The sequence below is a fragment of the Brassica oleracea genome, chromosome C5 (assembly GCF_000695525.1).
Source record: "Brassica oleracea var. oleracea cultivar TO1000 chromosome C5, BOL, whole genome shotgun sequence".
NCBI classification, from domain to species: domain Eukaryota; kingdom Viridiplantae; phylum Streptophyta; class Magnoliopsida; order Brassicales; family Brassicaceae; genus Brassica; species Brassica oleracea.
The window spans coordinates 7,174,306-7,199,169 of record NC_027752.1 but is presented as its reverse complement, the minus strand read 5'-3'; the positions used below and the strand labels follow the sequence as shown (position 1 = coordinate 7,199,169).

The 24,864-nt window shown below is 40.7% G+C and overlaps 6 protein-coding genes and 1 pseudogene across 11 annotated transcripts in view; 4 read left to right on the top strand and 3 right to left on the bottom strand.

Moving 5' to 3' along the window:
* LOC106292693 (SNF1-related protein kinase regulatory subunit gamma-like PV42a) overlaps positions 1 to 418 on the bottom strand; it is a 1,404-nt gene extending 986 nt beyond the window's left edge. Inside the window, exon 1 of the mRNA XM_013728335.1 lies at positions 2 to 418. Coding sequence (XP_013583789.1) covers positions 2 to 328 — 327 coding nt within the window. The 5' untranslated portion in view covers positions 329 to 418. The remainder of the gene's footprint in view (position 1) is intronic.
* Positions 419 to 684: 266 nt separating this feature from the next.
* LOC106292800 lies at positions 685 to 2,297 on the top strand. Its single transcript, XM_013728456.1, has 4 exons — positions 685 to 753; positions 999 to 1,144; positions 1,257 to 1,785; positions 1,915 to 2,297. The coding sequence occupies exons 1-4, from the start codon at positions 737 to 739 to the stop codon at positions 2,084 to 2,086; spliced, it is 864 nt and encodes a 287-aa protein (XP_013583910.1). The 5' UTR covers positions 685 to 736; the 3' UTR covers positions 2,087 to 2,297.
* Positions 2,298 to 3,665: 1,368 nt separating this feature from the next.
* Positions 3,666 to 5,724, top strand: LOC106292805 (signal recognition particle 54 kDa protein 3). The gene is made up of 9 exons (XM_013728462.1): positions 3,666 to 3,896; positions 3,970 to 4,069; positions 4,144 to 4,297; positions 4,369 to 4,519; positions 4,599 to 4,747; positions 4,814 to 4,914; positions 5,025 to 5,182; positions 5,255 to 5,360; positions 5,432 to 5,724. The coding sequence occupies exons 1-9, from the start codon at positions 3,666 to 3,668 to the stop codon at positions 5,722 to 5,724; spliced, it is 1,443 nt and encodes a 480-aa protein (XP_013583916.1).
* Positions 5,725 to 6,290: 566 nt separating this feature from the next.
* LOC106343257 (zinc finger BED domain-containing protein DAYSLEEPER-like) lies at positions 6,291 to 8,922 on the top strand. Its single transcript, XM_013782421.1, has 2 exons — positions 6,291 to 6,493; positions 6,584 to 8,922. Exon 2 carries the CDS (start codon positions 6,588 to 6,590, stop codon positions 8,790 to 8,792), a length of 2,205 nt encoding a protein of 734 aa, XP_013637875.1. The 5' UTR covers positions 6,291 to 6,493; positions 6,584 to 6,587; the 3' UTR covers positions 8,793 to 8,922.
* A 396-nt stretch (positions 8,923 to 9,318) lies between these two features.
* LOC106294016 (protein TSS) lies at positions 9,319 to 17,728 on the top strand. Of its 4 annotated transcripts, none has more exons than XR_001260709.1 (23): positions 9,319 to 9,507; positions 9,597 to 9,831; positions 9,907 to 9,979; positions 10,204 to 10,437; positions 10,512 to 10,576; positions 10,672 to 10,803; positions 10,888 to 10,929; positions 11,008 to 11,532; positions 11,908 to 12,062; positions 12,349 to 12,832; positions 12,984 to 13,046; positions 13,136 to 13,237; positions 13,370 to 13,687; positions 13,759 to 13,851; positions 14,007 to 14,108; positions 14,197 to 14,301; positions 14,491 to 14,624; positions 14,798 to 14,981; positions 15,057 to 15,188; positions 15,346 to 15,458; positions 15,541 to 15,622; positions 15,873 to 17,443; positions 17,529 to 17,728. XR_001260709.1 is itself a non-coding variant. In XM_013729635.1 (23 exons), the coding sequence occupies exons 2-23, from the start codon at positions 9,604 to 9,606 to the stop codon at positions 16,555 to 16,557; spliced, it is 3,981 nt and encodes a 1,326-aa protein (XP_013585089.1). In that variant the 5' UTR covers positions 9,319 to 9,507; positions 9,597 to 9,603; the 3' UTR covers positions 16,558 to 16,594. The 4 variants fall into 4 exon arrangements, 3 of the variants coding, with proteins under 3 accessions (XP_013585089.1, XP_013585087.1, XP_013585088.1); XM_013729635.1 differs by lacking the exon at positions 17,529 to 17,728 and having other exon boundaries at positions 15,873 to 16,440; positions 16,511 to 16,594; XM_013729633.1 differs by lacking the exon at positions 17,529 to 17,728 and having other exon boundaries at positions 15,873 to 17,512.
* On the bottom strand, positions 17,685 to 21,865 carry LOC106294017. 3 transcript variants are annotated; one of them, XM_013729637.1, is made up of 11 exons: positions 21,715 to 21,865; positions 21,177 to 21,612; positions 20,942 to 21,044; positions 20,630 to 20,832; positions 19,910 to 20,550; positions 19,581 to 19,683; positions 19,123 to 19,251; positions 18,852 to 18,907; positions 18,491 to 18,551; positions 18,115 to 18,257; positions 17,685 to 17,878 (listed from the first exon to the last, which is right to left on the bottom strand). In XM_013729637.1, exons 2-10 carry the CDS (start codon positions 21,584 to 21,586, stop codon positions 18,230 to 18,232), a joined length of 1,734 nt encoding a protein of 577 aa, XP_013585091.1. In that variant the 5' UTR covers positions 21,587 to 21,612; positions 21,715 to 21,865; the 3' UTR covers positions 17,685 to 17,878; positions 18,115 to 18,229. The 3 variants fall into 3 exon arrangements, with proteins under 3 accessions (XP_013585091.1, XP_013585090.1, XP_013585092.1); XM_013729636.1 differs by having other exon boundaries at positions 20,630 to 20,835; positions 21,715 to 21,804; XM_013729638.1 differs by having other exon boundaries at positions 19,132 to 19,251; positions 20,630 to 20,835; positions 21,715 to 21,804.
* A 1,286-nt stretch (positions 21,866 to 23,151) lies between these two features.
* On the bottom strand, positions 23,152 to 24,860 carry LOC106293850 (annotated as a pseudogene).
* Between the last annotated feature and the right edge of the window lie 4 nt (positions 24,861 to 24,864).

Here is a 24,864-nt window from a genome sequence, read left to right as displayed (position 1 = left end):
CAAGATCGGTGGGATCGGAGAGGTTGTGTTCTCCGCCGGCGATGTGAGCAAGTATGTCGAGCATGGTGAGGATCCCTATGTAGTGTTTACGTACTGCTCCGGTTTGTTTATCAGACTCCATGATCATGGAGCCTCCGGCTCCGATCCAGTGTCCTGGAGGTGCAGCCACGGGGAGTGAGGAGATGGAGTTGGCTACTAATGTGTTCATTGCGTGGGACAGTGTTGCCGTGTAAGGAACCTCCATTAGCCGACGGTTTCCGGCCGTTAGATCTTTGGCCGTGATGTTGATCAAGCGGCTGTGATCTTCTTTGCTCTTCTCTTGTTGCATTGTGAACTTTTTAGTGTTAAAAATTTCCGAAAGTGGCTTGGATGTAACGTGTTGGTTCTCGAACGTTTTTAAAGTGTTGTCGATGTTTGGCTCGATTTTCGAAGTTTTTATGGATTAGGACAAGGATCTAAAACCCACGTGGCCATCGATGCTTACTCGTTTCATGCAACACCTGGCAATACAGCTGGTCTCGATGAGATATTTATTTACTTTCCGCAGGCACCGAACGATTTGGGATTATTAGTTTAGCGCGGGGCCCAGTATAGTCAGTGATAATATCTGGGCCTTAGCGCGCGGCCCAGTATAGTTAATTACTAAACTACCCCTTCCTCTCTCGTTTGTTCCTGTTTCTTAAACTCAATCTCCAAGAACGAGGGAAAGAAACGAGTACCGAAGATAACGAGAGCCATGGAAGTGGCGCGATTGTGAGTATCTTCTCTCCGTCTCTTTCGTTTTTTAATTCTCTGTATAAGCCAGCTTCAAGGAGAGTGATTGTTCGAAACTTGGGTCGAATTGAGACTCTGTGTTTCCATGGTTTCATTCGCTTGGTGATTTAGGGTTCTCTTTATTTCGTTTCGCATTGATTAGATGTTTATAGCTACGATGAAATCATTAGGATCTTTGGATGTGATAGTTGGTGCGCTTATTGATGTGTATCCCTGCGATGTAGTGAAGAGAATGGATTTGAGGAAACCACCCACATTGCGGAATCAGTTTCATGGGATGATCTGGAGAGATACGCTGCTAGTAAAGCCGGTGGTTCTTCTGAAAGACACCACTCCTGGAGATCTCACCAGCACGACTCTTCTAGAAAAGGTTATCCGCATAAAGTTTCATTCTTTAACTAGTTTTTTAGTTAAACTTCTGATTATCGCATTGTAATGTTAGTAGCTGATGTTACAAGCATAATTATCTCTAATTGCTTTAGATGACGAATCACCTGGAGACTTGTACGAACTGTGGAGGCAAGAACAGAATATCATAGCTGCGAGACTAGACAAGGAGCTTAAATCCAGGTGGGAGCTTGATGAACTGATTGAAGAGCAGCTGAGCAGATACCAGTCGCATTACTTCAAGTCCATGGTCTCAACGTCCTTGAAGGATGTCTCTAACCTTCTCATGCCTACGTGGATACCGCCTCATGAGCTGGCTGCTGTGTCCTGGCTTGGAGACTGGCGTCCCACTTCCATTCTTGACCTTGTTCGTATACTGGCCGCTCAAAGCCCCAACTTCTCTCTCTCTGAGGCGAGTGAACGTGTGCTCTCTCAGCTTACCCGTGAGATACGTATTGAGGAGGCTGTGATCGATGAGGAGTATGCGGAAATTCAGGCCACGTGTGTTCTCCACCTCCCCTTTTCACCGCTCTGCAATGCTCAGTCGCGTGAAGAAGCTCTAGGTTCCGTGCAGGAGCTGTTTGGAAACATCAATAAAGTCATCTCAAAGGCACAACGACTCAGGTTTGCGTTTCTCTACATCACAAAGATAAGGAATGTTAGTGATGAACTAAAAACAAAAGGGATGTTATTGTCTTGTAGTCCGGTTGAGTTAAGTGAAAGTTTTGAATAGCAGAAACTGGTGATGTGCAGGTATAAAGTGTTGGAACTGGTGATGAAGAAGCTTCTGAATCAAACAGATACAGCCGAGTTTGTGGTCGCATTTGCAGGGATTCAAGACGCCATCCACCAGTTCGGAGAGCAGAAGAAGCTAAAAAAGCAGTACCCGACAGTTTCTTTTAAGGGATCAGGATCGTCTAGTTGAGAGCTGCGTAGGAAAACGTTTGAGAGCAAAACTAAAATTTGCCAGCTGCTGATTACATTCTTGGACATTCTGTCTTCTTCTCAACTCATGTAGTCCATTTACAACATTATGAAACCGGAAACAACTAACAGTTTCGCTGACCATGTCATAGTCATTGGTATTAAGTACTTAACTAGTAAAAGCATAAACAAAGTTAAAATCTGTTCTTGTACAAGTTCCTGTTTTTTATTGTTTGTTTGTTCAAGTGTTCCTTTAAACATGCAAATCTGCGTCAACTATACGTAGAGACTAGAGTTTCATATGATTTTAAGCAGGTTAGACCAAAACATGTGATGTTTTTGAATGCATAATCACTTGTCGTTTGGAGAGGAGAAAAGCCATGGTCCATGACTAAGCTCTTCACTTTATATCGCCAAGCATACTCTCTTAATCCATGGTTTACTTTTAAATCAAACTAGACTTCGCGCGGATGTATTAAAAAAAAATTATGTTTATGTTTGTTTTCCATGTCAATAATATTAGGGCTGGACAAAATATATGAATCTAAAGAACCGAACCGATCTCGATCCGAAAAAGTAGTATCAAATCTGAACCGAAATTGATTAAATATCCAAATTATTCAAAATTTCGTTTTTTGGAGAACCGAAGCCGAATCCGATCCGAACTGAAAAATTTTGGGTATCCGAATGTATCTGAAATAGATTTATATATTTATATATTAATTATTTTTAGATTTACTGTATATAAAAAACACCTAGAATATATATGATACTTTTAAGCTGGTTTAAATACTTGAAAATATATACAAATAATAAATTGTAAATATCAAAAATAGTAAAAGTATACTTAAAACACCAAAAATATTTAAAATAATTATTAATTATCTATCTAAATATATGAACTAAACTAATTTATATGTTAAGTTTAGGTATTCTGACATATATTATTTAAATTTATATTTAATATATTATTTTGTTTATATTTTTTGAGAAATTTAAAGTATATAATGAATTTCAAAATTTTAAAAGTAATTTAAATGGATTATCCGAACTCGAACTGAACCCGCAAAATCCGAAGCGAACATGAACTGAAATTTAGAAATATTCAAATGGAGTTGAAATCTTTAATCCTGGAAATCAGAAACCCAAACAGACATGAACCAAACTCGATTAGGTAACAGATAGATAGTTTCTCATTATATAATAGATTTCCATTTTTTCTTAAAAATATAAGCCCATTATTATTATTTTTTCTTAATATACTTTTATCTATGTTTGCAAACAAACTTTTTTAAAACTGCAATCCATGTTTACAAAGAAACTTTTTTAAAAAATTGCTATCCATGTTTTCAAATAAATCTAATTTGTATTTTAGTTTTAATATCATACGAACTTGTTTTAATCATGTGGCCCATTGGGCTTTTTTGCGCGCATCGGCTTTCATATATAATTATAAATTAATAATTCTCCGTCTCTCTTATAAATATGCGAGACGAGAGCCCTGATTCCTGAAGTTTGATACTCTTCCCGGAAAATCTCTCTAATCGCTTTAGTCGTCGTTGAAAGAAAGACGAGGAAAGATGGTGTTGGCGGAGCTCGGCGGGCGTATCACACACGCTATACATCAGATGCGCAACGTGACAATAATAGATGAAAAGGCTCTGAATGAATGCTTGAACGAGATCACTCGTGCTCTTCTTCAGTCCGATGTTTCGTTTTCCCTTGTCAAGGAGATGCAGACCAATATTAAGAAGATTGTAAACCTCCAGGATCTAGCTGCCGGCCACAACAAGCGTCGAATCATCGAGCAGGTTTGGTTTTTTAACCCTAGATTCTTCTTCAAATCGTTTCATTTTCTTGATGTTCGTCTTGTTTTTCTCTCAGGCTATCTTCGGTGAACTGTGTAAGATGCTTGATCCGGGAAAGCCTGCCTTTGCCCCCAAAAAGGCTAAACCTAGTGTAGTTATGTTTGTCGGATTACAAGGTGGGGTCTTTGTAAGATGGTGTGCTAATGCGTCGATAGATTGTATGCGTTTCTTACTATTAGTATATGTTTAGGTGCTGGAAAGACCACTACTTGTACAAAGTATGCTTATTATCACCAGAAGAATGGGTACAAACCAGCTTTAGTGTGTGCGGATACTTTCAGGGCGGGTGCTTTTGACCAGCTGAAACAGAATGCCACTAAGGCTAACATCCCCTTTTATGGAAGGTATGAGAATGAGATCCTATTTGTGCTTTCTTGATCATAATGTGCTGATGCTGAGTTGTGGTTCTTTGCAGCTACACTGAATCAGATCCTGTGAAAATTGCTGTTGAGGGAGTTGATAGGTTCGAGAAAGAAAACTGTGATCTTATTATTGTTGATACCAGTGGTCGCCATAAACAAGAAGCTTCTCTCTTTGAAGAGATGCGTCAAGTTGCTGAAGCAACAGTATGCGCTCTTACTCTTCAAGTTATTTATTTATTTTTTAATGATGGAAGCGCTGATGTTGGATTTTTCTACTTTTCAGAAACCGGATCTTGTAATATTTGTTATGGATAGCAGTATTGGTCAAGCTGCGTTTGATCAAGCTCAAGCATTTAGGCAAGGTGTTGCTGTGGGAGCTGTGATTATTACTAAGATGGATGGCCATGCCAAGGGTGGTGGTGCTCTTAGCGCGTAAGTATTCCCCTCCTGATATACTTCAAATGTTTGGTGAATGTGTTCTATTTTTTATTTTGTTAGTGTTGCGGCTACAAAAAGCCCTGTGATATTCATTGGAACGGGAGAGCATATGGATCAGTTTGAAGTCTTTGACGTCAAACCATTTGTCAACCGTCTCTTAGGTAACTTTCATGTCACTGATTGAGGATTAGCAGCACTGTGAGGAGTAATCAAAGTCTCCTCATGGGTTGTTGACTCAAGAGTTTTGATAGTAATGTTTTATGTACAACAGGAATGGGTGATTTGTCTGGATTGGTAGATAAACTACAAGAGGTGGTACCTAAAGATCAACAGGCTGAACTCTTGGAAAAGATTTCCAAGGGTTACTTTTCAATGAGAATGATGTACGACCAGTACCAGAGTTTCCTGAACTCCGGGCCACTTAACCAGGTGAGTATTTCTTGTCAAATATTAGTCTGAGCTGTACGCTTGGTAACACAAAGGGAGGTCTTTGGTGTGCAGTTGTACTCAATGCTGCCTGGAGTGAGTGCCCAAATGATGCCGGAAGGGGAAAGCGAGGCTAAGATTAAGCGATACATGACAACGATGGATTCTATGACAAATGAAGGTGTGAGAACATTTCTTATTTGGTGTATAAGTCTAAGAGTAGAACTAATAACAAAAATGGTAATGTTGCAGAGCTGGATAGCTCAAACCCAAGTAAGGCCTTTAACGAGTCAAGGATAATGCGGATAGCGAGAGGGTCAGGAAAGATTGTAAGAGAAGTGATGGAGATGTTGGAAGAGTACAAGAGGATGGCAAAGACATTTAGCAACATGAAAGGACTCAAGATGCTAAAGAATGGAGATAAGAGCTCAAACAAGAGCGCTCAACAGCTGATGAGCAACGTCATGTCGCCTCAGATGCTGCAGCAGTTTGGTGGCATGAGTGGTCTGCAGAGCCTGATGAGGCAGATGGGAGCAAATATATGATCAGCAAATAGTAGTTTATTTATATTTTCCACAGCCAAAGTATTAGACATTTTTTCCTTTTCTTCTTCTAGATTTTTAAGTACAAAAATAAACCATTAATTGCCAAAAACAACAAACCATTAGAACATTATATATACTACTGATATAATTTAATAAATAAATGTTCAAATATAACAAATTAAACAAATAAAAAAAGAGACCTGGTTGAGTATATCTATAAAAAAGTTGAATGAGAAACTTTTCATAATTTTTTTCACAATTTAATTCTGAGATATTTGCTAAAATATGGATGATAATGGTGTTCATAATTGAGTATTGAATCTTTTCTTAAATTATTTTCCTTGATTAAGGTGTGTATCATACAGTTGACATTTTCATCTTAATATGTTAGAAAATTATGCTGGATATATCAATATACATTCTTTCTGTGGCAAGGCAATTTACTGCTTTAGCAAAATTTTGTATTTCCTTTTCTTTTTTATTGCTTTCTTTTGTGATATAAGGCAATCAATGTACAAATAAATGGAAAGAAAGAGATAGAGGGTCCAGATTAAAGCAAAGTTCACAGATCTACGGAGGAAAATTCAAGGGATTGTAAATACTAAAAAAAAAAAACAGCATCTTCCTTGATTTATAATAAGCGGAAAAACAAAAAAGGCCGACGGAGAAAAAGCTCAAAACCCTAATCTGAGCCAACCTCCTCCAAAGCCCATTACACGCGTTTTATTCTTCCCGCCGTTGCTGCCCCTCCCTCCCTCTCTCTCTGCGCGTAAGTTTCCATTCAGTTTCTCTCCTCTATTGTGTAGTTGAATTGTGTTTGAATCTGCATGTATCATACTCATGATTGATTCGATTTCAGGATAATGGATCCAAATCCTCCAGAGGTCGTTGACACCAGCGTCTCATCAGATTCACAACAACCCGCCGCCAGGAGGAGGAAGAGGAAGTCTTTGGTGTGGGATCACTTCACCACCGAGGCCACAAGCTCCGACACCACCAAAGCCTTGTGCAAGCACTGCAACAAGTCGTACGCTTACATAAACGGCGCCAAAGCTTCGGGAACTAGCCACCTTAAGCGCCACATTGAGTTGGGTATATGTTCCAAGTGCCCTAAGACCAGTCTCACCCCTCAGGGAAAGGAGGACGAGACCACCGCTTCTTCTTGTCCTCCTCCTCCTCCCAAGAAAGGGTCTTATGCCCCTTTGGATCAAGATCACTGTAACCGTGAGATGGCGAAGATGATTATTATGCATGATTACCCTCTTCATATGGTTGAGCATTGTGGTTTCGCTGGTTTTTTAAAGGCGCTTCGTCCTCAGTATAGTATGGCGAGCTTTGATGCTATTCATGGGGGTTGTGTTAGCATGTTCTTGTCTCAAAAGGACAAGCTTTTGGAGTTTATTGGAGAGATTCCTGGGGGAGTTAATCTTACTGTAGATGTGTGGTCGTCGAGGCAGTCAGTGGGTTATGCCTTTGTGACAGGACACTTTGTTGATAAAGACTGGAACTTGAGTAGCCGTCTGTTAAATGTTGCTGTTGTGGCTTGTCCTGATTCGGATTTCGCGTTGAACCAGCCTGTTGCTAGTTGCTTATCTGATTGGAAGCTGGAGGGGAAGATCTCTAGCCTCACTGTCAGCCAATCGTTGGTAAGCAAAACGTGTGTTGAGAGTCTGAGAGGCTTCTTGTCGTTCAGGAACCAGCATGTGTTGAACGGTCAGTTGTTGATGGGGAAATGCTACGCTCGCGTCCTGAGCAGTATGGCGCAAGATGCGCTTGGAGACGAGCAGCTTCGAGCGACTATAAAGAAAGTCAGAGATAGCATCAAGTTTGTTAAGACAAACGACGATTGTGGAGACAAGTTTGATGAGCTGAAGAGACTTTTCCCGACCGATGTTCCGTACAAAGATCTTCTCTTCGACAACCAGACGAGATGGGACACGAGTTACAACATGCTGGTGGGGGCCTGTGAGCATAAGCAAGTGTTTTCTTGTTTGGAAACATGCTATCCTGATTACAAAATATCGATATCTCTTGAAGAGTGGAGAAAGGTTGAGAGCCTCTGCTCGTGCTTGAAGATTCTTTTCGAAGCGGGTAGCGTCTTGGCTAGGCCAAACCGTTTGACAGCAAATGAATTGTACGATGAGATGACAAAGCTTCAGCTGGAGCTGAGCCACGCAGCCATGGGTGACGACGTGGATGCCAGGAACATTGTGAACGCGTTGAGGGAGAAATTCGACTTGTACTGGAGAGGTTGCTTCCTGGTTTTGGCGGTTGCTGTGGTCATGGATCCTCGGTTCAAGATGAAGCACATTAAGGACACGTTTACTAATGCGTATGGTGAAGATGCAGAAGACTGGATCAAGAGCGTCAGTGATGCTGTCCATGATCTGTTCCTAAACTACAGTGGACACAACCTGCTGGATGAGTATGTGGAAATAGAGGTGGCTGAAGAACCTGACTTCCAACAAGACATGCCTCAAGATGCCAACACAGGGGATGTACAATCAGTAGATGAGACAAGTCCACAAGTAGAGCAAACCATAGAGTCACGTCCAATAGCAGAGGAAGAAGAGCACGCCTCAATTACAGTAGAGCAAACTAGAGTGTGTAAGGTAGAGAAGCAGAATGTGGAAGGGGTATGTGAAGTAGTGAGTGAAGAGCACCAGCAACTTGGTGATGAATCTGAAGACCACACGTTGTTTATGGGTGACGAGCTTCTAGAGGAAGGGTCTACTCTCGTCACGATTGGAGACTTTGATATTGACATGTCAGATATGAAAACGGAGATGGATCAATACCTAGATGATACTTTGGTTCTGATGTCTGATTCCTTCGACGTTCTGGGCTGGTGGAAGCTCAACAGCATCAACTACCCTATACTCTCTAAGATAGCTGTTGATCTTCTCTCCGTCCCTTTCAGCACCGTCTCACCTGACTCCGTATTCGACACAGAAGTGAAGCAGATGGACAGTTATAAGGCTTCTCTTCCTCGTGTAACCTTGGAAGCTCTCTTGTGCACCAAGGACTGGCTCAAAAACCAAACACTGAAAAAATCTTTGAGGTTGTAACTCGGTTTTTCTTTTTTTTTTTAGATTTGTTTTGAAATTAGTTATAACTGAAACCATCTTGTAAGTGGAAGCAAACTATATCAGTATTTGCCTTTTGATTGCATTGATGTATTGGATTTTCATTCGGTCTCATGAGTGACTAGTTGTGACATACATCACTGTAGTTGTATTTAAGTTCCTACGTTGTTGTCACCTGTAAGCAGAGTGTAACGAGTGGAACTCGTGTATATCTAGTGTAGACACTAAGTAGGTGGTTTAATTAAAAAAAATGCGAATTGACTTTTGAGTGGGCAACCACTACTGAAAAAGACCACTACAGATAGCAGTGGATTCGAACCGTTGAGTACTGAAAGGAGAAGAAAAAGTGAAAACAAACAAAACGGATTCGGACAAGAACCACTCTGTCCCCACCACTCAATAGTGACACGTGCCTGAATCTCAACCATCATTTATAGTCTCGGTAGGATTGCATGGGACATGGATTGGTGCCTTAATTAAAACTTTAATGTGAACATCAAAACTCACATGTGGCGTCGTTTAGTATAGAGATAGAGAGATAGAGTTGGCGTTAGCGAGAAGGAGAGGCCAGTATTAGTCACATATCTCCAAAAACCAAAGCAACCCTTATCCTCCCTTTTTTATATATCTTCTCTTCAACCTCTCTTACTCAAGTCTCTCTTTCTCTCTCTATCTCTCTCGGAATCTACGCTCCAAGGTTTGGAGCTGTGTGTATATGATTCAACTTGTTTATGAGTTTTCTTCTGGTGTTGAAATCTAACCTTATGTTGTGTGTGTTCCATGAAGGATCAAAATGGCACCGAGGCCAAGCAAGGGCAAGTCAAACAGAGGAAAAGGAGAGAAGAAGAAGAGAGAAGAGAAAGTGTTGGTGCCGAGTCTGGTTGATATCACAGTCACGACTCCTTACGAAACACAAGTGATACTCAAAGGAGTCTCTACTGACAAGATCATTGATGTGAAAAGGCTTCTGGCATCTCATGCTGACACTTGCCACCTCACCAACTATTCCCTCTCGCATCAGGTGTATAAAACTAAGATCATCAGTTTCCATCAAAACTAAGATTATTAACTTGGATGTGGTGAATGATTGTTGCAGGTGAAAGGGCATAGATTGAGTGATAACATCCAAGTGGTTACCCTCAAGCCTTGTGTCCTCCGTATGATTCCAGGTGAGTGGTTAATACTATACAGTATACACTAGTTTCCTTTCCTACCACCACTACCACATATTATTATACTAGAGTACTAGATAGTGTCACTGAGATACACTAATCATTGTTTAATTATCTTTTTTGTAATTGGTTGGTAGACGATATCTCATTATTTTACTCTTACTTTTTTTTTTTATATATATCTTCCCTTAGAGTTTATATTATTTACAATTATGCCACAGAGGACTACGTGGAGGAAAGTCAAGCTTTGACTCAGGTGCGGAGAGTCCTAGACATCGTAGCGTGCACCACCAGGTTCTCCTCCGTCTCCAAATCTTCTTCCAACAAACTCGTCGCCGTCGGAAATGGAAATCCGGCAGCGGAGGGACTGAACATGGTCGCTATCCACCCGACGCCCAAGCTCTCTCAATTTTACAAGTTTTTCTCCATTCCCAACGTCTCTCCTCCGATTCTTCGTAAGTTTTGTATTGTTGATTGCTCTCTGCAAAGTTAGCTATCGCAGTTACGTTATCTGATAGAGTGATTGCAGAGTTGAAGAAAGTGGATGGTGAAGAAGCTGGAGAGAGGCGTGATGGTGACTATTTTGAACTTAAGGTGCGATTATCACTCTGATGATGTTGATTTGAAGCGAAGCTCTGTTATCTAAGACCTTGATAGTTGATAGTTTATGTAAGTTGTTTTTGTTTCAGGTTAAAATATGCAATGGGAAGGTTATACATGTGGTTGCATCTGTTAAAGGTTTCTTTGCCGTTGGGAAGCATCTCTCTCATACCCATTCCATTGTTGATTTGCTTCAGAATGTCAGCAATGCTTTTGCCAAGGTCGTTTATTTTCGCCTCTTTGTTTTTGGTTTTATTCATGTGACACAAAGGGACTAACTTTTAGTGTGTTTGGAAATGATGCAGGCTTATGAGTCCCTCATGAAAGCTTTCACTGACCGGAACAAGGTGAAGTTGCTGTTTCATCCTGCTACTAATGGACTATTTTCAAGCCCAATAATATTAAGTCTTCACTCGTTTTTTCAGTTTGGCAACCTTCCGTATGGGTTACGCACAAACACGTGGCTTGTACCCCCTTCTGAGTCTTTATCAACCTTCTCCCCTTTACCAACAGAGGATGAAAACTGGGGAGGGAACGGTGGAGGCCAGGGGAGGAATGGTGAACATGATCTTCGTCCCTGGGCGGCTGAGTTTTCTGTGTTAGCTACGCTTCCTTGCAAGACTGAGGAGGAGAGGGTTATTCGTGATAAGAAGGCTTTTCTGCTTCATAACCTGTTTGTTGATGCCTCTGTTCGAAGAGCTGTTAGAGCCATTTCCGACGTGATTGGTACTAATCAACGCACAAGTGGAACTAGTGACTTCCCTGCAGGCTCCATCCTTCTTGAAGATCGGGTTGGAGATTTGTCTATTATTGTAAAACGTGATGTAGCCGGCCTTGACCAGAATCCTAAAGGTGCATTTCAAAATGAAGCATTTCCTTTGTCATCCAAGGAACTTAGTGAAAGGAATCTGCTAAAAGGGATAACAGCTGATGAGAGTGTCATTGTTCACGTAAGTTATTTCTCTTCCTTTTCTCAATTAACTACATGCAAATGGTATAGGACTTTGCTATCTATTTTTTTTACACCCATCTTTTGAGCTCCATTGCCATTTTTAAAGTAATTATGTTATCAAAGGCCTTTAGTGAAACTTATTGTTTCTATGTTCTTGCATTCACCACCAACAGTTTGTTTCTGTCAATCAGCATTTTGCTTTGATGCTAAGTGTGACTGTTTGTGGACTACAAGATTTTGTTATGATTACTATTATATCAAGCAACAGTTTTCTTAGATGACGAATTAGAGTGGAACTATAACCATTCACAAAAGATATACTTTTCATGTATCTCATTGTAGAGATTGTATTAATGAAGAATTTTTTTTCCAGGATATTTGGGCTTTAAGCACAGTTATTGTAAAGCACTGTGGATATACAGCGGTGGTAAATGTCAAGGGCGAAACTAAGAAGGGAATGGCTGATTTACGTGATATTATGATCGATGACTTACCGGATGGAGGAGCTAATGCTCTTAACCTTAACAGGTATGTGCACCCAAGTAGATTTCTAAGTTTATACTTATTTTATCACATTGTGCATGTTCGTATACCATTTTCTATCTTGTTGTTGGCCTCTCTTCTTCCATACTTGTTGAGTATTAATTTTCCAATTAATTCAACTGTGACATCGCCGTGTTGTGTGAACTAGGAATAGACAGTTAAATAATAGGCTTTCTTACATTTCCATCCATTGCAAAAAAAAAAAACAATTAAAATATGTCAGCATCTAACTTCTTGTTGTTTTCCACCTTTGTTGATAACTTCATTGCAGCTTAAGGGTTCAGCTTCACAGGTCCCATAGTGTCGGAAAATCTGGAGGGAACCAGCCTCCACAGTTTGATTTGGATGATTTAGAGTCTTTTAGATGTTTGGTACATGAACTAGTTAAAAATAACCTAACGAAGTTAGAAGAAGAAAGGGAATCTTCCGAAAGGTCCATCAGATGGGAGCTCGGTTCTTGCTGGGTTCAGCATCTACAAAAGAAAGAAACAGTAACGGAAGATCTCTGTGGGAAGCCTGCAATGAATGGTGAGACCGACCTTTCAGTCAAAGGTTTGGGGAAACAATTTAAAGTTCTAAAGATGAAAAATAAGAAATCAGAAAATACAAGTACCGTGAAGGGAAAGGAAGAAAATATCAGTCTACGCGAGTTAGATGGGGAGGCTGATCAACACTTTGAGGCTGAACTGAAGGAACTGGTTTCTGAAGAAGCTTTCTCTCGCCTAAAAGAAAGTGGAACTGGTCTCCATTTAAAGGTATCTTTCTTTGCGCCTTTTAACCAGGAGAGAGCATAAGTTCATTATGAAATCTAATTTCTGCCTTCTCTGTTTTGTTTATATATGCTTACTGTATTTTTATTATCATATTGGAGACTGTGGTGCTTACTCAGTTGTTGTTGTGATACAGTCAAAAGAAGAGCTTACCAAGATGGTATATGGATACTATGATGAAATTGCTTTGCCAAGGCTGGTATGTGTTAAGCTAGATAACGAATATTAATATCTGAAATTATCTATAACCAAATGCTATATTAAGGAATCTTTGTTATGGTTTATTAGGTAGCAGATTTTGGATCCCTGGAGCTTTCTCCAGTTGATGGCCGCACAATGACAGACTTCATGCATATTAGAGGACTCCAAATGCGTTCTCTAGGACATGTGGTAAGAATCATTTACCTCGTCAATAGTGCATTTCCTGTTGCCAAGTTATTCGATCTAAAAGGGAATTTGTTGAGCTTAGAATTAGTGATGGTAGAAAGTTGATAATGAGTATTCACTATTCCTATGAATCAGGCTAAACTTGCTGAGGACCTTCCTCACATACAGTCCCTCTGTATTCATGAGATGATTACGAGAACTTTCAAGCATCTTCTTAGGGCGGTTATTGCATCTATCAATAAGATGGCAGAGCTACCTGGGGCTATAGCTGCGTCATTAAATTTCATGCTTGGCCTCCATGGATTGGAAGGGAGTGATGGAATCTCCAGTGAAGAGTCTTGTCTCAGATTACAGTGGCTACAGAAATTTCTCTCCACTAGATTTGGTTGGATACAGAAAGATGAGTTCAAGCATTTGAATAAAGTTTCCATTCTCCGAGGACTTTGCCAGAAGGTAATGTATCTCAGTGTTAATGTGTTTGCTGCTTCAATAAGAATAATAGTTCTCTACTCATGCTTTTACAGGTTGGGTTAGAACTAATTCCAAGAGATTATGACTTCGATTCTCCAAATCCCTTTAAGAGCTCTGATGTTTTTGGCTTGATACCTGTGTGCAAGGTTGGTTTCTTTCTCCCCACGATCCAATATTAGCTTGACTAAAAGCGAGTAGATCAAACTCTTTTTTTTTTATCTACGGCTGGTTGAATCTTGGTCCGTCAAACATGGTTCAAATGCTAGACACTAATCTTTAAGATATATGTTCGATTGAACAGCATGTGCTATGCGTTTCATCTGACGGAAGGACACTCTTGGAGTCATCAAAACTTGCTCTTGACAAAGGAAAACTAGATGATGCTGTCAACCATGGAACAAAGGTACCAATTCATTTGGTAGCAACGACATTTTCATGTTATAACCATCTGATTTGTTATCCAAAAGATGATGACTTCTTGCATTTTCTAGGCATTAGCCAAGATGATTGCTGTCTGTGGACCTTATCATAAAAATACTGCTTGTGCGTACAGTCTTCTAGCCGTTGTACTGTACCACACTGGCGATTTTAACCAGGTAACATCAGTTCTCATCTTCTTCCCTAATAGCACATTTGATTATCAGTTCAAGTAGCAGATAGAGAGTTTTTGTCGAGCTTGATGTTTTGTTTGTAGGCACTGATATAACTTTTTCCAATTATAAACAAAGGAGAAAACCAATGAGAGGCACTGTTAACTTTGATGTTTTTTTTCTTCTCTTGATCAGGCAACTATATATCAACAGAAGGCTCTGGATATAAATGAAAAAGAACTTGGTCTCGACCATCCCGACACTATGAAAAGCTATGGGGATCTTTCTGTATTTTATTATCGCCTTCAGCACATTGAGTTGGCACTGAAGTAAGCGGTGCATGATGATCTCTAATAGTTAATATAGTCACTACTGATCGAACACTACTTTGCTTTTCCATCACCTAGTCTTATGATCCAACCTTTCCTCTGATCGGCTCTTTTTAAATGTTATCTGCCATCTTTCAAATAACCCCTTTTTTTTATCTGTCATCTGTTTACAGATATGTGAACCGTGCTTTGTTTCTTCTTCATTTCACTTGTGGGCTATCTCACCCGAATACTGCTGCCACATATATTAATGTGGCTATGATGGAGGAAGGAGTAGGGAACGTTCATCTAGCTCTAAGATACCTACATGAAGCTCTAAAGTGCAATAAAAGATTGCTAGGAGCTGACCATATTCAGGTTCGTCACGTATCTATCTTTCCCTTGTTTGCGCCCATTCCTTAACTAACATTGCTTTAATGTTTACTTTTACAGACAGCAGCAAGCTATCATGCAATAGCTGTGGCTCTCTCTCTCATGGAAGCGTATTCATTGAGTGTGCATCATGAACAGACTACACTTCAGATACTTACAAAAACACTTGGATCAGATGACCTTCGTACACAGGTGACAAACAAATCTCCTAGATTTCTGTCATAAACAATTTTTCTTTTGTCACATTGAGGATTAGGAATCATGCAATCTCATCTGGATATTATATTTTTACTAGCGAAGTAAAAAAGTGAATGGTTTTGAACTCAAATTTCTTTTGGTCTCTTCACAGGATGCTGCTGCATGGCTTGAATATTTTGAATCAAGAGCCATAGAGCAGCAGGAAGCAGCTCGAAATGGAATCCCAAAGCCTGATGCTTCCATTGCGAGCAAAGGCCACCTTAGGTACAAAATTGGAAACTCCCAGAACACATAAAAGGATATGGTAATTAATTTCATTGGCACCAAAGTCCGACCTTTCTTGCAGTGTAGAAGATCTTATGGACTATATAAGTTCTGATCCAGACAATAAAGGAAGTGTTGTTCACAGAAAACTGCGGCGTCTCACTGTAATTCCTGAACTTTTGTGATCCTTGTTTTTCCCAGGTCACTCATTCTGAAATTTGATGATCAAAACAATAACCAGATTAAAACCCTTTAATTGGTTAGAACTTTGCTTGAAGAGCTTGAATTCAAACTATGCTGCTTCTCTAATTATACCATTCCCACGCTAGAAGTTAATGGAAAAAACATACTGAAACAAAAAGAACGAGATGGATTTCATGTCAAAGGTGTGTGACATTACTTCTATTTCGGCAGGTTTCACCGGTCAGTGATAGTGGTGCATCAGCTGATGATGCTACCCACTCCGTTGCTTCACAGCATGGCATGGCTACATTGAACGACGTGGTAGAAACAAATGTCACTGAGAGTAAGAACGAAGTAAATGATCCTAATGCCGTTGTGGATGAGGTCGACATAGAGACGGGTGATACTTTAGTACACAGGCTAAATGTAGACAACCAAACTGTGGAAGAGTCAGCTTTAGGTGAGGGCTGGCAAGAGGCTTACCCAAAGGGGAGATCCGGAAATGGTGCTGGAAAGAAATTTAAACAAAGGCAGCCTTATCAGAGAGTGTCGCTTAATAGAAATCTCAATGGAAGACAGGATGTTCATCAACAGTATATAGCTTCTCCCCTGCAGAAAACGACTCCAAGACCCTCACTCTCTAAGCCATCATCTCTTAGGGCTCTGAAGAATGGAGAGATAGATGTCAGTACAAAAACAATTAAGCCACAAATAAAGTCTCCTGGTTATGCTGCGGCGACCAGTACTACTTTGGCTTCAAAGTCACTCTCATACAAAGAGGTTGCTTTGGCACCACCAGGTACAGTTCTGAAGCCGATGTTAGAAAAATTAGAACTGAATTTGGAAAGAACTGAAACTCAGATATACAGGATCTCAAGTTCATCAACCGGAGAAGAAAGCAAGTCTGATGCTGTAATGTCGGCTTTGCCAACGGAAGGCACAGAGCTCCCCTGTGAAAAAGAAGAATCAGAAGAAAGTGTTGAGTCAGTAGAAAATCTAACGTCAGAGCCTGAAGAGGATTTAGTGTCCTGTCGTGAGCAAAAGGCTTCTGATATCAGCAGGAGAAAGCTGTCGGCCGCCGCAGAGCCGTACAATCCTGGAGGTTTCTTGGTTACTGATCCGCATAGTCTGGTTGCAGAGCCTATTTCCGGAACTGGAATTCATTCACCACCATATTACGGTGCTAACTACCCAAATGGAAATGGAATGCCAAAAACCATGAATCCGGATGCACCAGAGTTCGTTCCGAGGAGATCCGTGATGAAAAGCTCTCTACATGAAGGTGGAGATGCAAGTGTATCCGTTGACTCCAGCAGTGGCCTAGAGGCTGAGAAAAACGCAGCTGCGTTGAAGAAGGAAGAGCTGGCGAGGCAGATACTACTTAGCTTCATCGTAAGTTCATCCCAGGAGGAGGTTGTAGCATCTAAGAAGAAGGAAAACAAGCCTAAAGATGACTTGGCAGATACCTCTGCAAAAGATAGTACAGTAACAGAGATAGTTTACAGAAGAGAAGAGGACAGTGGAGTGAAGGAAAGTGAGACGGATGGAGGTGAAGGGTTTGTGATTGTTGCGAAGAAGAGGAGGAAGAAGCGACTTACCAACGATGCAGCTGGGATTTACCATCAACCGTCGTCCGTTTGTGCTTGATCTGATAAGTGGATTTGATCAAGCTAACAAAATAAAGCTTCTTTGTTAAGCAGAGTATACTCATCTCATTTGGCTTATTGGATTTCTTTTCAGGTTTGGGTGGTTCTGTTCTTATGTATGATACACGTTAGACCTGTTGGTGCTGCAAAAATTTCGTACATTTTCCCTTTGTCTTGTTTCGGAGTTCGTGGAATCATTTTATACATCCTCTTATGAGTGATCAATCTGGCTTATTTACAGACAAGCAAGCCATCCAAGCCCGAACAGTGCGAGGCAGACTTGGATCACCAACACAGGCGATAAAAGATAGTCCCAACGTTTCAGTAACGCGACCCAGTTTTACCGCAATGGAGAAAAGAAAAAATTGCAATAACGATTGCTAAAATGTAGCTGGCATTCATTCACACACGTCTCAACCATTAACCATTTCTTGTTGATAACATAGTTTGTTTAGAAACTGAAAAGTAAACACATCACCAAACCAGAAGAAAGTCGTCAACCTTATATAATAAACAGAAATGATTACATAGGAAATAAATAGAAAGAAGAAACACCAAACAGGCTGGCCAAGGCTTGAGACAACGACTTCCCTGAAAATAGCGTCAAATAGTATGATTACTAAACAAGCAGATGATCGAAGTTACGAAATAACACATGCATACATAACATACCCATACCACTTCATTTCTATTTGCTAGTGGTAGTCTAGTAGTATTGTCTTTTATTCTAACACTCCATAATAAAATTGCAGCAACCACACAACATTCATTCCCCGCTAGTCTATTACCAATCCCCCGTACTTAAAATATAGCTTTGAATCAGTTACCTAAGAAATGCAGGAACAATTGCCGCCAAAGTGAGAAGTAAAGAAGCTTGGAGAAGCGCCAGGGCCCTGCGCCAAGGAGTCCCTAACACATCTTCTTAGTTTTACACAAATGTAATCACTTGCTAAAGCTCATCTCCGAGTACCTGCATAAACACCAACGACAACTCAAGTAACCTCTTGTTTTTGATCGGGTCATATTCCACATAACATATTCTACATGAAATCCTACAAAAGTATTCGACCATATGTATTTTAGTGCAGTGAGCCAGTTACTGCAAGTCTAATCTGTAGACATAATGCATAGTGGGCCCTAATAAATGGTTCAATATTAACTGGTGATGGATTTCAAAGAATAGGTCTAACTTCAAAAACTCACCTACGAGGTTGCTTGCTTGGGTTGTTGTTCTGCCGTTTTGAAACCCCACTCTCTGTAACCTCTGCATAGAAGGAAAATAGCTTAACTTAAGACTCATCCCAACAATCAATCTTCATATTAGCCGATGAATCTCTCTTTAATTGGCTATTTCGTGACTAACAGACAACTACTTTTGAAGACAGTACCTGTTGAAATAATATTCATCACATATATTTTTCTGTACTACTTTATCTATCACATATGCTCTCATTATTCAATTATTTCCTTAATGCAAGAAAAAGTCCAATGTCTTTGTTAATTCCAAATAAAAAGCCAATTAATGCAATTCATCCCCTTAACCCAGTATTGCAAGATGACTAACCAGGACTCTCCACGGGATTCTCCAGATCATTAAGGTTATTCGTGCTATTCCCTTTGCTGCAGTATTGGTAATTTAATTCAGTAAGCCAAAAATGCGTGCTTTGAAATATAAATATGGGATATAACATGTGCCAAGCATATGCGATATGTTAAATAAGAGAAACAATGAAAATTTACAAATTTCACTTGATTTTTTTGTTATTTAAAGCTCTAAACAATCCACATGGTTTGCACTAAAAATGTCTAAAACAAGTAACAACAATGCATATTACTCTTTAAACCTGGATGATCCGGCAGAGGAAGGTAACCCTGGCTTGTGTGCTTGGTAAGAACCATCAATAGTAGTATATGGCGGGCTGTATGAAGCTCCTAAAGCTCCTGGGCCAGTCAAAACTGGCATCCTGGCAATCAGACACAAAAATCTCAACAGCAAGCAGGAGAAAGAACAGATCAGGAACTAGAGATAGATTGAGCACTCAGGGCACACGAACAGCATAGTATTCAAAATGAAAGCAAACATACTAATAAAATTACGCCTTCCTAGGTTCAGTTTCTCCAGCATGCAGACTAGAACAATGGTGATCAAATGGGACATTATACAAACCACGAAAAACACTGGCAATTCAACTAACATTCTGCACAACATCTAATTCTTTGAAATGCTTACAACCGAGAACTTCTGAAAACTAGCATCCAAAAATTCAACTAGAAGAAGCAGGAATAAGCATACCAAGTCATCTCCGGGTTTCCAACACCATTTTCAGGCTGGTAATATCCTGGAAAAGCCATTCCAAAAGTTGGAACCCCACCATGTTGACCACCGAATTGCATAACTGCATTTGCAATTAATCATGATAGACAATAGTTTAAAAACCAGCCAGATACGGAAAAATAGCAGTACGCAGATACAATAATCTGACAAATACTTTTCATGGACAAGGCAATCAAGCGTTCAGCATCAACAGCTTTCAATTTTAACAGATTCATGGTTTTATTCTTAAGAAATTCTTTTCAAATGGTCCATTGCAGAGAGAAAAGTGTCTTCCAAGAAAAACTTACCAGGCAGAAAAGCTGGGAAATTAGAATTGTCACCAGACGAGAGACTTTCTGCACGCCCCATCACATGAGATCCACTATACATCAAAGAGCCGCTTCCACTAGGTTGGAGAGTCCCTTTACCCTTACCAAATGACGCACCTGTTTCCGACGCAGATTCTATTTCGCCAGGAGGATAACGATTTTTTGATGAGCTAGTGTTCTGGGTAGAGGATCTAGTATAGCTTTGGCCAGTGCCTTTTGAATCTCCATTGAGTTGCATGTTGTCACCTTGACTATGAGATTGGGGGTAAAACACGTTCCCAGCAGCAGGAGCACCTCTACCTTGACTCGTGGACCGAACATTCCGGGCTGTATTAACAGGAAGATAAACAGATCTTGTATTCCTGTACTTCTTCCCAGAGGAAGTGGCACTTTCATTCGTGTGGAGTTTTTCCATACCAACTTGTATACCATGTGCCACATTACTCGAGGACACCGAAGGATAAAAAGGAGGAGAAGCCGAACTAAGACTTGAAGCAACTACATTCTTTTTGGTATGGGCATATTCATTCCCAGTTTTAGCAGGTGCAGATGGTGAACGCTGTGAATCGTGGTGTGTCCCTTTCTCATGCCAATGTTGTGAGCCTCGAGAATTTCGTAACCTACAGATCCAGTACACAATCGTATGAGAGAAAAAAAAATCTTCACTCAGCTAATAGAAAAGAAAAAGTAAAAACTCACTGTTTTTTCTGCACGGGATGTGCTTGATTGCCTTTGCTAAGGGGAGTCTCATCTTTTCTGGACTCTCCCTCTCGTGTGGCAGCTTTAGGAACAAAATTTTGCTGTCCATTGCTGGATGATGCGTTAGAGCTTCTCCCTCTAATGTTTCCACGCCCTTGTCCCCTACCTCGACCGCGACCTCTGTGTCGGCCTCTTGAAGCCTTCTGCTGATTTTTACACAGTGCAACAAGTCAATTATACACAAAAATATTTACTTTTAGAGATAGACGGATCTAAAAGAAGAATTTCAAAAAAAAAAAAAAGAAGTTGTACATCATAATGTTGTTCCTGAGTAGTATTCATCTCTTCATACTTGTCATGTCCCCATTTTCTTTCATCTCCAGATCCCCACGGTTTCCTTCCACCCCGCCCTCGCCTATGTAAGCCAAAATAAGGAGTAATATCAATCGACAGATAGAAGGTTAGCAGGAAAAACTCCACCTTTCAGTCTATAATCGCTCCAATAAAATCAATTGCAATTGAGAAAGATTGTGAAGAAAGAGTGTACCTGCTTCGTCCAGCAGAGAGTTCCTGGAACCTGTCATCGTGCATATAAAAAGCTCCACCTGTGGGCACTGCAGCCGATTGCTTCTCCTTCTCTTCCTCTCCATCTACATTACCAGCAGCATCTTCCACTATCTTACTCCTCTTGTCATCATCCAAATACTCATCGCCTTCCCCCTCGTAGCTCTCCTCTCCATCTTCACTCTTGTTTTCGTCATTATCATACTTCACAGCACCATCCTGTTCATCAGATTGCTCCGAATCGGAATCGATCTCAGCCCTAAGATTTTTAACCCCTTCGTCATCGGTGGTCTCTTCGTCGTCACTAGCTTCTCTCCTCCTCGCCGCCAAGGAGCGCTTCAGCTCCTCGGGATCACTCTCGTACTCCGGTTCTCCCGCATCAGCTTGCGCCATAACTCTCTCTCTCTCTCTCTAGAAACCTGAAAAGGAGAGAGGAATCGTGAATCGAAACCATAGATGAAGAAACCTCGTCGAGTAATTGAAGAATCCAAGGAAGGAACAAAACCTAAACCCTAGTTTACCTGCAGAGAGGCGTTTCGTTTCTTCTGCGATTTATCGAATGGAGTGGAAGAGACTTTGACTTTTTTTATATGAATAGATTAATAGTGGAAGCAGGAGGAGTCTTATCCAAATTAAAAAATAAATTCGACTTTTTGTTAATTTCTCTTCTTCTTTTTTTTCGAAAAAAATTTAAATTTATTCATCTTATGTTTCTTTAATAAACGGAAAATTCAAACTTTACTCATGTACTTATTCTCTTCCAAAACAAGCCTTCATTGCCTTTTCATACTTAGCTCCATTCTTTTGTTATTCTATTTCTCACCAGCTTATCCATTCTAGCAATAAGGCAACTAGCTGACTGTTCTGGTTCCCCAACTCTTCTGACATTCCTCTCCATCCATAATGCATGTATTACCGCTTGAAAACAGTATCTCAACAGAAAAGTCGAATGTCTCTCTTGCATTTCATTCACCACTACTTGCAACACTCGATCCCATTGATAAATGCAACCATTATCCGCCAGTTTTCCAATAGTTCTACTCCACACTTCTTTTGAGTAAATGCATTCAAAAAACAAGTGATCTCTCGTTTACTGCTCCTGCTTACAAAGCCAACAAGTAGAGATGGCTAATGGATTCCAACTGAGAATCCTGTCTCCCGTCGCTAGTCTATTACGAACAGCGAGCCAAGAAAGAATGGCGAACCTCAGAGTGGGCTCTGGATACCAAATGCCTTTGCTCCACTACACTTTAGATGAACGAGATCTAATGAGATTCCAAGTTTGAGAGGTGACAAACCCCGGCTTGAAATCTCCATTTTCTCTCTTCCAAAGACACACATCCTCCATCATATTCATACCACTACTTTTCAACTTCAATTCTTCTTGCTCAATCTGACGAAATACAGGAACTCTATGCATTCTGCTCCTATACATCTGAATTGCTCTCTCCATTGTAGTGTGCAACGAAATACCCAGAGCTAAGCATCCACCTTCTCCTGTTAGATCAATTAGTTTTCCCAAAGGAGACCAGTTATCTAACCAAAAAGAAGTTGTAGCACCACTATTTATCTCCACTTTAACAAACTGATAAGCCAATGGTCTTTGTTAATTAAGATCCTTTTCTCAAATTGCATTAAGAAGCTGAATCTTATGAGCAGTCAAGCGTCTCTCTATAACTTTGATATCTCGTAAGGTAACTCTTGAATCCCTCTCACAATCTGAGAATGTGTTGAAGGAGCATCGGTATTAATCTTTCATTGCAAGGGATGGTCCCTAATGTCTTAAAAGATCCCATTGCCTCTGAAAAACCACATTCAGACATGAAGCATATATACTTCTATTACAATTTTGTTTGGTATATTGAGCTAGAAACAAAAGTATTGAATAGACACAAGATGAAACTTCCTGTTTTGCTAAGGTTCTTAAAAAAAATATCAATCATCTTAACAGACTCCAATTAAGTTTAAATCATCTCAAACAATAAACACACCACTCAGAAACTAGCAAACAAACCAGAATAATAAAAAGGTTATTATATCTTCTTGATCTTGGAGAAGGTTCCTGACTCTGAGAAGTAAGTGCTCTGAGTCCCACTAAATAATTTCACAGCCCCAGGATTGCACAGCTCTATTCCCTGCACAGGAGTGAAAGCAAGTCTTGATGTCATGAAACCAGAAGTGCCTGTAGTAGCAACACCACTTGTATACTGTCTTTCTTTAAGCTTCTTTTCCAGCTTAGCACCAAGTTTCAGCTTGCTCGGAACACTGGAAACTCGCAGCCTCTTGCTCCCACCCTGACCAAGCATCCCATACCCTTCACCTAACCCATCACCAAGCGAGCTCTCTTCACATGCTACACCAAACGCCACCCTGTTGGAAAGCTTCCTCATCTCCGTCACCGCGTACCTTTCCTTCATCTTTCTTAGCCTCCGACCACCTCTCTTCTTCTTAGAAGTCATATCTGGAACAGGAAGCGGCTTAGGCTGCCTTGCGACACCAGGCTCTTGCAACTTATCAATCTTCTTCTGAATCTCTTCCCTCAGAGACCTACCATTAGTCCCCGACGGGTCTCCTCTACAAGCGTCAACCCTAGCTGCCAAAGTAGACTTTCCAGCCAAGAGTTTGATAGCTCGGCTCCTAAGTCCAGGAGGAGTGTTTTGGAAAATCTCAGTATGCTCCAGGTAACCCACACGAGACTGTGTGGTTACAGCAGAGAAACCGTCAAGATTCTTCCTCTTCTGACCAAGAACTTGAACGTTACATGAAGGCATCTTAGCAAGCCCTGACAAGCCTCCAGCAGTAGCCATGAGCTTGGCTGCAACAGCACTCCCCACAACGGCTGAGAGATTCGGTGCGATGCATCCCATCTTGGTTTCAACGAAGGCAAGAATCTTCTTCAGCGCGGAGTCAAGCTCAATAGCTCGATCACACGCCTCTAACGTCTTTTGCAAGACATCTGAAGGCAGAGGCTTCCCCTTTGTGGTCGAAGCAGTGAGTAAAATAGAGACAGTTGTACGCGCTGAGAGACCTTTGAGAGGGACTTGGGTTATTAGATCCTTAGTATCTCCGATTTGTTTCACGACGCTAGCGTACTCGATGGTACTTGCTGAGAGACCTTCGAGAGGGACTAGGGTTAGGTCCTTAGCGTCTCCGATTTGTTTCACGACGCTAGCGTACTCGATTGCGTGATGCACAAACGACTCGAGCTCTGGAAACCTAAGCCTGTACTTGGAACGGATAAAGCCGTGGACGGTGACGATCTCGTTCTCGATATCGACTGAGAGCTTGTTGCAGTCCACGATTAGTTTGTATAGAGGATCGTCTTCTGACAAAGCTCCATACGAATCCTTGCCGAGAGCGTCTTCCACCTTGTTCATTATATCAGCGTATCTTTGAGTTTTCTGTAGCTTAGAGACGCTGTCGAGATCATCGTCAGACTTTAGGGTTTCCAAGTCTGACATGTCCATGGCGATATCTCCTCCATAGCTTCCAGCGTTCTCTTCGAATCCTGCTTCTTCATAGTCGGATAACTCGTCAATCTCTGCGAGGAAAGAATCTTCAAGTTCTGCCATGTCTTATAGTAAAGAGAAATCAAAGGGGCTTACCAAACGCACGCTTCTCCTCTTCTAATAGCTCTTCTTGTTCGTTAATGAATTGTGTGTGTGTTGATC

Bases quoted from the DNA above. Each gene is read 5' to 3' on its own strand.
- LOC106292800 (XM_013728456.1), top strand. The intron at 1,145-1,256 runs GTTATCCGCATA...TAATTGCTTTAG, and splicing joins GCACGACTCTTCTAGAAAAG to ATGACGAATCACCTGGAGAC. The intron at 1,786-1,914 runs GTTTGCGTTTCT...GGTGATGTGCAG, and splicing joins TCAAAGGCACAACGACTCAG to GTATAAAGTGTTGGAACTGG.
- LOC106292805 (XM_013728462.1), top strand. From the start codon at position 3,666: ATGGTGTTGGCGGAGCTCGGCGGGCGTATCACACACGCTATACATCAG. The intron at 4,915-5,024 runs GTAACTTTCATG...TATGTACAACAG, and splicing joins ATTTGTCAACCGTCTCTTAG to GAATGGGTGATTTGTCTGGA. The intron at 5,183-5,254 runs GTGAGTATTTCT...TTTGGTGTGCAG, and splicing joins ACTCCGGGCCACTTAACCAG to TTGTACTCAATGCTGCCTGG.
- LOC106343257 (XM_013782421.1), top strand. From the start codon at position 6,588: ATGGATCCAAATCCTCCAGAGGTCGTTGACACCAGCGTCTCATCAGAT.
- LOC106294016 (XM_013729633.1), top strand. From the start codon at position 9,604: ATGGCACCGAGGCCAAGCAAGGGCAAGTCAAACAGAGGAAAAGGAGAG. The intron at 12,063-12,348 runs GTATGTGCACCC...ACTTCATTGCAG, and splicing joins AATGCTCTTAACCTTAACAG to CTTAAGGGTTCAGCTTCACA. The intron at 13,852-14,006 runs GTTGGTTTCTTT...TCGATTGAACAG, and splicing joins GCTTGATACCTGTGTGCAAG to CATGTGCTATGCGTTTCATC.
- LOC106294017 (XM_013729636.1), bottom strand. From the start codon at position 21,586: ATGGCGCAAGCTGATGCGGGAGAACCGGAGTACGAGAGTGATCCCGAG. The intron at 20,836-20,941 runs GTACAACTTCTT...TGTAAAAATCAG, and splicing joins CTCAGGAACAACATTATGAT to CAGAAGGCTTCAAGAGGCCG. The intron at 20,551-20,629 runs GTGAGTTTTTAC...CTGGATCTGTAG, and splicing joins CATCCCGTGCAGAAAAAACA to GTTACGAAATTCTCGAGGCT.